The 9,245-nt window shown below is 35.5% G+C and overlaps 1 protein-coding gene across 3 annotated transcripts in view; it reads left to right on the top strand.

The window, feature by feature from the left end:
• The first annotated feature begins 82 nt into the window (after window positions 1-82).
• WDR36 (WD repeat domain 36) overlaps window positions 83-9,245 on the top strand; it is a 34,812-nt gene continuing 25,649 nt past the window's right edge. Inside the window, exons 1-5 of one of the 3 annotated variants that reach the window (XM_079143513.1) lie at window positions 83-366; window positions 2,981-3,008; window positions 4,489-4,589; window positions 5,384-5,501; window positions 8,619-8,751. In XM_079143513.1, the coding sequence (XP_078999639.1) occupies window positions 205-366; window positions 2,981-3,008; window positions 4,489-4,589; window positions 5,384-5,501; window positions 8,619-8,751 (542 nt within the window). In that variant the 5' untranslated portion in view covers window positions 83-204. Of the gene's footprint in view, window positions 367-2,980; window positions 3,009-4,488; window positions 4,590-5,383; window positions 5,502-8,618; window positions 8,752-9,245 lie in introns of those variants that run through there. The other 2 variants (XM_079143511.1, XM_079143512.1) reach the window with 2 other exon arrangements.

Genomic DNA, 9,245 nt, shown 5'->3' with positions numbered 1-9,245 from the left:
CAAAGCCGCCCTTCTCCTGCGGGCTGAGGAGGGAGCTCTTTGCGTGTTGCACTAAGGACAGTCTGCACAAACGCGATTGGCAGCAGCTACCGGAAGCGCTCGCAAGTTTCCAGCTCTGGCAAAGGTTGGTCCACGAGAGTTGCTGAAGTGCTGCGGGCGCGGGCTCCACCTGGACCAGAGCGGAAAGGAATAGGGACGGCGGAGATGGAACGCTCCGTGGAAGGCTGCACGGCGAGCGCACTGTTCGCGGGGTTCCGGGCCTTGGGGCTTTTTAGTAACGACATCCCGCACGTGGTGCGGTTCAGCTCGCTGAAGCGCCGATTCTACGTGACGACCTGCGTGGGCAAGAGCTTCCACACTTATGACGTGAGTGGTTTCTTTGCCATTTTCCCGAGAACTTCCCTCCCTGGCTCCCAGCTCTGTCCTGGGGCAGTCCCGCTCTCCCCTCCCACCCACCAAGGATTTCCCTTTCTGCCCCTCTTTTCGGTAACCCCACCCTGTTCTGTTTAACCGTGCTCATTTAATCCTTGTGCTGATTTAGCTCTTGCAGTGCACCTGGGGGCGAGTTTCGGAGGGAACGTGGCTGAGGGATGAATACTTGAGAACGTCTCAGTTTTATGGCATCATATTTGTTTAGTAGATATTTATTGGTCCTCCCTGAAGATGCGAATATAAGTAAGAATAAGCCCTTACCCTCCTTATTTTTTTTAATTTATTTATTTATTTATTTATTTTGCGGTGCTGGGGATCTAACCCAGGGCCCTGTGCTTGCAAGGCAAGCACTTTACCAACTGAGCCACCTCCGCAGCCCAAAAGGAACTTTCCATTTTGTACTTATTTTTAATTTCTTGCAAGAAGACGACTTGCAAGCCCCCTTATTGTGTTACTGATCACACAAACTGGGTTAGAAATCCAGACTAAAATACATTACTTAAAGATGAGATTGTGATTTAAGGGGTTCTTCATATTCGATAGCAATCCAATTTCTCCGAACTTCCCCTGAGCGTCTGTTTTCAACCTTGAATAGCTGGCACGATTTCACTCTCAGTCTTGCAGCAATGTTTCTTTGCAAGGTAGTGTTTAGTAATTTTGTAGCACCCTTATATAAATTAGGAAAGTCAGTATTAGGAAACTAAAATTACTTGCCATGACCCTCCTGCTTATTAGTGATGGATTTTCTCCTTTAAAAACTTATCACTCATTGAAATAGTCGTTTTTTTTGTTATTTCTTTGTCTTCTCCAAAAGAGTGTAAGTTGTGTGGAAGCAGGAAGATAACATGATGAAGATGATAATAGCTACTGTTATTAAGCACTTTTTCTGGAAAGCATGGTGTAGGGTTGTTTTCCTCGAAGAATTGTGAAAATCAAAAGAAATATTAGCAAGAAGAGATGAGAGCTAGGAGCCAGTTGAGTTTATGCAAAAGGAAAAAGGTGGAATGAGGCAAAGAGCAGTGGGTTTCTGGAAGCCTAGGATAGTAATGGAGAAAGCTTGGGTTAGAGTGACATCATTAATTATGTGGGAGTATTTATTGATACCATTCTCTACACTTCTTTCTTCTTGCCAGTTTTTGGTTTTACTCAAGTTTCCTCCCTGAAACATGACTTCTAATTTTCTCTCTTAAAGAAAACATTTTTTTTCCGTCTTTAAGTATTTAATAAGCACATATTTATTTAAATAAATCCTTCAGTAAAGAAATGAATAATTTACTGCCTTTGTTGTGTAAATAGTTATGTCAAATTTATTTGCAGTTCTTCAACATTCCCTTAATGGAAACATCCATATTTCCACATCAGAGTTCCCAGAAAGACTTAAAAGTCTCAAAATTCTGTATTTCCTCTTGAAATCTTATCTTTGGTGCACTGTCTTTCCTGACATTTTGTTAAGCACAAACATTTTCCCCCCTTGCTCTTCCAGACAAACTCTATGGTTAGGAAAGTAACATCTTTATACATTATATAAAAGTTTCACTATTATCTGCACATTGAAATTTTGTCATAAAAATGTGTTTTAAGATTTCTTTCAGTTCTTACACTGGTGATGCTTTATTTTCGGGGGTGGGAATGATGCATTTTTTAAAATTTACCATAATATGGCATTCCTTCAAATGCTTATTATCTGAGGACCGTGTGTTCCTTATACCAACCAATTTATTGGGCTGTGATCTCTGAAAGTGAAAATAACTTGGGGGTAAACATAATGGCACTAATGATCCCAAGTCATTAACTTGTTCTTCAGGGGCTCTCTCCTATGGCCCATGGTCAGACATCCTACATATAAGCATTTGTACACAGAAACTAGACAAGGTATGGATTGCTCTTGATGGTGGTGATAGCAGCTAACATTGATCATTTATTTCATGACTGGTTCTACTCTGTTTTACACAATTTACTCACAATCCCATTGAATTTTCATAATCCCATAAAGTAGGTACATATTTTAATCTGTATTTTATAAATGAGGGATTTGAGACACAGGGAAGAAAAGTAACTTTCCTTAGGCTCACACAGATGGATTGGTAACCATATATTGGAATCAGCAAATTATAGTAATATAGCTAATTCAGCCCCACCACTATTTGATTTTACATGACTCATGAGTCATGAATGGTTTTGATACTTTTCTAAAGATTAGAGGGAAAATCGAAAAGTTTATTGGAATATACTGGCGTATGTTTATTTATTACATCTGTGCTTTCATGAAACAATGTTAAGAGTTGAGTCAGTGCAACACAGTATGACTTGCTAAGCCTAAAATATTTATTCTTTGGCTCATTACAGAAACCTTTTGCCTACTTGCATCACCACTGTTGGTGAAATAGTTGAAAATATCACTTTCCCGATAACAAAATTTAGTATCTTTTCAAGGAAGGACAGCATAGAAAATTTACCTATGAGATTATATTTTAATCTTAAGGTGTTAGTTTATTATAAAATTGTTTTTATTAATGAAAAATTAATCCTTTATTCTTTCTTTAAACAGGTTCAGAAACTTAGTCTGGTTTCAGTAAGTAAGTGAATTTTATTCTGAATTTATGCATGCTTAGTATCTTTAAAATTTTTTGACATAGTTTAAGCCTTATGGAATGTATAAAGAATCCAGTGTGTATGTCTAATAAACCTCTGTAGGGAAAAAAGCCTAGGTCACTATCATGTTTTGCTTTCAGTTGTCACGTGTCTTATTTATTTATTTATTTTGGAATAGTTCTTCAGAATTTCTTTGTATTTCACCACATCGTGATTAATTCTTTTTTTGAATAATAACTTTCAGTTTGAGTTTTTCTGATGGTTCTTCATAGATTTATGTAGTTTGGCAGGAATAATGAAGAAATGATACTGAATTCTCAGTGGATTTTATCATTAGGCACATGCTGCTGGTTAACCCTATTGCTGGTAGTGACTTTTTGCTTAAGGTGACATCTGTCGGGAGGCTCTGTTTTAAAATTACTAGTTTGTTCTTTGTGATTAATAAGTGTCTTATGGTATGATGTATTAAGATCTGTAAATACGCTGTTGCTCTTCCAAGTTTCACCTGCTGTGTTTAGTTAGCTTTTAGTGATGAGACTTGCCTGAATCAGTTATTGATATGCTGGTTATTAAATAGTTTTGATTTTTTTTATCATTCCTTCTACTATAAGAGTCTCATATTTGTGTATTTTTTCCCAGTGGGAGTGTATTTATTTTTCTGTTTAATAGAATAAAGCGCTTGCCAAAGCTAAGAAGTACTAGTTTTATTTTCACAATAGGATCCTTGTGAGAGAAATCCATTGTGAATGTCTGAAAAACAATTTTGAAAAGATTAGAAGACAGTTTAACCTAAATTGAATAGAAAAGTGAATGATAAACCTATAGAAATAGTATTATGGAAACTAAATCCCCAAATGAAGTATGCACATAAAAAATACTTAAGATCATCCTCTGTCTGCTAATCTCCCTGACCCCAAAAGAGAAAAAAAAAAAAAAGGGGTGCCATGATTTTATTAGTGAGAGAGGAATCAAGAAATTAGGTTACATAAGAATGACTAGAGGTGATAAGCATATTTACCTTGGAGAAAACTGAGGAGAAACTGTATTATCTTTATTTATTTTTAAGGTTCAACATGAGGAATATATGTGAAGTTTCTTGTAGTTGTTCCAAAGGATAGAGTTAGATGTGGATCTAGGTTTTGATTTACTTTTTTATGTTTCTCCAAGTTACTAATAAACTTGATGTTCTTGAAGGTGTTTACAGAAGGGCCGACCGACCATCTGTCAGTTTTACGTATTAAATGATGATTTTTTCCAAATACTTCAAAAAGCTTCTTTCTATCTATTTAGCATTATGTTGTTATGTTTGCAAATCTTAACATTTGCAACACTAAAATCAAAATTTTATTCTGATTTTCAGTTTTCTTTTATTAAATGTACTTTAAAAAATTATATCCATGAAAAATACTATATGTATGTTTAAGGTTTCTATTTCTTACAAATCCCGTTTCTTTTATATTCTAGGTAACTCTGTTCCACAGGATATCTGCTGTATGGCAGCTGATGGAAGGCTAGTCTTTGCTGCTTATGGGAATATTTTTTCTGCATTTGCCCGTAATAAAGAGGTTTGTATCACTGAACTGCTTCAGCTTGCACCAATTTCTAATGTATATTCTGTTTTCTAGAGGAAGAGAAAATTGATTTCACTTATATGTGTGTGTATAGATATACCTTTGTGTGTGGTTCATATGGAGACATTTTAATGAAGGAGTTTGAGGTTTAGTCATGGTTAGAAGAACAATATAGGGATAAGAAGGCATCAGAGGCTGTCAACTTTGGGAAGCTATTACCACTCCTAAGAATAAAGGACAAAGGAGAAAAAATAAATGTTATTGAAGCTTGGTGAGAACTGAAACCATGGAGAGGGGGTTATAGTGATGGACGGATCAGTTACTATGAGGGTTAGTTAGTGTCTCTGTGTCAAAGCAAGAAGGTACAGGGAAGAATTACTTTATATTCCCCTCTCTAATCTCATCTGGAAGGCAACTGGTGGTGGAATTTTAGAAGTCAGCCATCTAGAACATACCATTTCTTTAGAATAAGGGAGTTACACTGTTCAAATTAGTGAGGGACCTAGGTGTACATGCATGCCTTTTTCCTAAACTCAGTAGGAAGGCTGAGCCCTAGAGTTCTCAATTCTTTGTTATTAGTCCATGCTTTTCTTCCTTATTGAACCGGCTGAAGGAGCAGATGAATGTGTCTGACTCCTTGATATTTGTTGGTTTAACCTTGTATAATCAAAAATTGAACTACATTTCTTAATTTCTTAACATGAATATTTTAGGATTAGCATGATTTTTTGGAGAATAATATTACTTGATGAATGAGTACTAATGTGAAATTATTTTAAACTTTGTAGATAGTACATACCTTTAAGGGTCATAAGGCAGATATTCATCTTTTGCAACCTTTTGGGGATCACATTATCTCAGTTGATGCTGACAGCGTTCTTATTATTTGGCACATATATTCAGAAGGTAAGAATTAATTAATTTGCTTTGTCTTGGGATTGTATGTGTATAGTTAAAAATCTATGTGAACATAACTTCTACACCAGAGGTTTCATGTGCAAACAGTAAAAAAAAAAAAAAAAAGGTAATTTTTAACATGTATAAGAGAAAAGGTTCTAAATAGGAAATAGATAACCACTTACAACTTCTTTAATGTGCTTATTTCAACTTATATATTTTCCATTACAGTTCTTCAAAATTAGTAACTTGTTTTCTCTCTAGAATGGATTTTGATACATGTTCACACCTGAGAAATTCTTGGTATCTTCAGCTTTCAAAAGGAAATGCTAATAGTAAACTTGAAGGTTCTATAAATCAGAAGGAAAACATATGCCTTTTTTTGAAGGATATGAGTCAGTGTCTTTTAACTGATATACAGTGGAACTGCTAGATATGTTTAAGAGACTGTGTATTTTCAAAGGTTGGACATTTTATCACCAGAATTTCCCTCAACTTTCCTTAATAAAATAGACCGGTTCATCATAAATTGAATGTTTTTAAGTTCTTTAATCTGTTTACATTTTTAGCTTGTATTACATCTTGATTATCTATTGTTCAATACATTCAACATTCTACAGATTGTTTTCTGGGAGTTATTCTGTATTCTCATACAAATTGATAACCCTTTGTTTTATCTTTGCTCAAGTAGGGGTAACAGAATTCCAAAAATGTTCCCTTCAAGGGGATGTTAAAAAACTTTATAAAGTTATAGAATCTAGCTCATAAAGTCTCAGGAACTCTCTTGGTACTGATACCTAGATTTTTTTTATTGCTATTAGAACAACACATTGACCCAGGGTCTTCAAGGAGCTATTTGTAGTGAGACAAGGGTCTTTTTTTTTTTTTTTTTTTTTAATTTTTATTGTAAACAAATGGGATACGTTTGTTTCTCTGTTTGTACATGAAGTAGAGGCATACCATTTGTGTAATCATACATTTACATAGGGTAATGGTATTTGATTCATTCTGTTATTTTTCTCTCCCCCCCACCCCTCCCACCCCTCTTTTCCCTCTATACAGTCCCTCCTTCCTCCATTCTTGCCTCCCTCACACCCCCCATTATGTGTCATCATCCGCTTATCAGCGAGATCATTTGTCCTTTGGATTTTTGAGATTGGCTTTTCTCACTGAGCATGATATTCTCCAATTTCATCCATTTGCCTGCAAATGCCATAATTTTATTATTCTTTATGGCTGAGATGGCTGAGTAATATTCCATTGTGTGTGTGTGTGTGTGTGTGTGTGTGTGTGTATCACAGTTTCTTTATCCATTCATCAATTGAGGGGCATCTAAGTTGGTTCCACAATCTGGCTATTGTGAATTGAGCAGCTATGAACATTGATGTGGCTGTATCTCTGTAGTATGCTGATTTTAAGTCATTTGGGTATAGGCCAAGGAGTGGGAGAGCTGGGTCAAATGGTGGTTCCATTCCAAGCTTTCTGAGGAATCTCCATACTGCTTTCCAGAGTGGCTGCACTAATTTGCAGCCCCACCAGCAATGTATGAGTGTACCTTTTTCCCCACATCCTCGCCAACACCTATTGTTGCTTGTGTTCTTGATAATCGCCATTCTAATTGGGGCGAGATGGAATCTTAGTGTAGTTTTGATTTGCGTTTCTCTTATTACTAGAGTTGTTGAACATTTTTTCATATATCTGTTGATTGCTTGTAGATCTTCTTCTGTGAAGTGTCTATTCATTTCCTTAGCCCATTTGTTGATTGGGTTATTTGTATTCTTGGTGTATATATTCTGAAAATTAGTGCTCTATCTGAAGTATGAGTGGCCAAGATTTTCTCCATTCTGTAGACTCTGATACTTTCCTTTGCTGAGAGAAAACTTTTTAGTTTGAATCTGTCCCAGTTATTGATTCTTGTGGAATGGGAGTCCTGTTAAGGAAGTCTGATCCTAAGCTGACATGTTGAAGGTTTGGACCTACTTTTTCTTCTATAAGATGAAGGGTCTCTGGTCTGGTCTGATTCTGAGGTCCTTGATCCATTTTGAGTTGAGTTTTGTGCAGGGTGAGAGATAGGGGTTTAGTTTCATTCTGCTGCATATGGATTTCTAGTTTTCCCAGCACTATTTGTTGAAGAGGCTATCTTTTCTCCATTGCATATTTTTGGCACCTTTGTCTAGTATGAGAAAATTGTATTTATTTGGGTTTGTGTCTGTGCCCTCTATTCTGTACCATTGATCTACCTGTCTTTTGGTACCAATACTATACCGTTTTTGTTACTATTGCTTTGTTAGTATAGTTGAAGTTCTGGTATTGAAACAAGGGTCATTTAAAGTGGTATTCAAAGTAAAGTTTGTATACTTTTCACCTAGGTCTGTGCATCCTAACCTGGGATATACGTACTTCTGGGAGTATTTAGCAATGTGCCAGATGGTTTGTGAAACTAAAAATTAAATGAAGTGTGCCTTCTTCAGTACTCAGATTTATTGGTAAATTTAGCGAAAAAATTGTTTCAGTAATGAAGAAATTTTGAAATGAAAGCAAAATTTAAACAAATTTTAAATATAATAAATGTAAGATTTCAAAGATTTTTTTGTTTTTTAATCTTGTAACAAATAATTACCTACAGTGCTACCCCCAACTTCTCAGAATTTTAAGTTCTTTTCCTCTCCTGTGTTAGGGTCCTCTGTGGAAATGTGTGAGAAGCACTGTATTTGGTTTCACTCAACTTCACCTCTTTTCATATCTTCTGAGTGGCTTGTTGAACTTTCCAGATACTTGATTGATCACTTGGAGCATTTACTTCTGCCTCTTGATCAAATTATAAAAATATTAATCCTTAGTTTTCTTTTCTGTAAACCAATTTAAGTAGTAAAACTAATAATAGCATTTATATTAGAACTTGCAGATTATTTTGACAATCTAGATCACATTTACAAGTTTTCCCTATCATTTATTTTGGTTCTTGAGAGTTATTTATAGGTTAGTATGTAAGTTTTTGATTTATATTAGCATATAAGTCTCTGATGTGATTAACTTACATTAAATGGTAAACATATGGGTATATGAAACAAGTTTCAAACTATTTTATAAAAAATAATTGTTATTTATAATTTTCACTTTTTGTAGAAGAGTACCTGCAGTTGACTTTTGATAAATCAGTTTTTAGAATTTCTGCAATTTTGCATCCAAGTACCTACTTGAACAAAATACTTCTGGGCAGTGAACAAGGAAGCCTGCAATTGTGGAATGTAAAATCCAAGTAAGCACTTTACTTTAAAAATAACATACTTCTCCCCTTACCCTGATCTACTGCTTCCTAGGGCATTCTTTTTTTTTTTTTTTTTTTTTTTTTATTAACTGGATATTTAACCCAGGGATGCTTTATCACTGAGTCACACCCAACCCTCTTTATTTTTGATTTTGAGGCAGGGTCTAAGTTGTAGAGGCTGACTTTGAACTTGGATATCCCAGTTTCAGCCTCCTGAGTCTCTGGGATTATAGGTATACACCACCATGCCCAGCTTCCTAAAGTATTCTGAGTTTCTCTGTTCTCCCTGCCCTTGTATGTTTATTTGGAGGGCTATTAATAAATATGGCTGTTAGAAGTTATTGATTAATGGGATCACATATTTGAAAGGTAGTCCTGTCACAAAATAAGCAACTTCATAAATCTTCATTGAACTCTATAAACTATTGACTTGATAACTGGAAAGACTCCATGTAACTATCCAGATGGCTTTATAAAGTAATATT

The sequence above is a fragment of the Sciurus vulgaris genome (assembly GCF_902686455.1).
Source record: "Sciurus vulgaris genome assembly, chromosome: 6".
NCBI lineage: Eukaryota > Metazoa > Chordata > Mammalia > Rodentia > Sciuridae > Sciurus > Sciurus vulgaris.
Note: the sequence above shows the minus strand (reverse complement) of the source record. Positions and strands in the feature narration are given on the sequence as shown.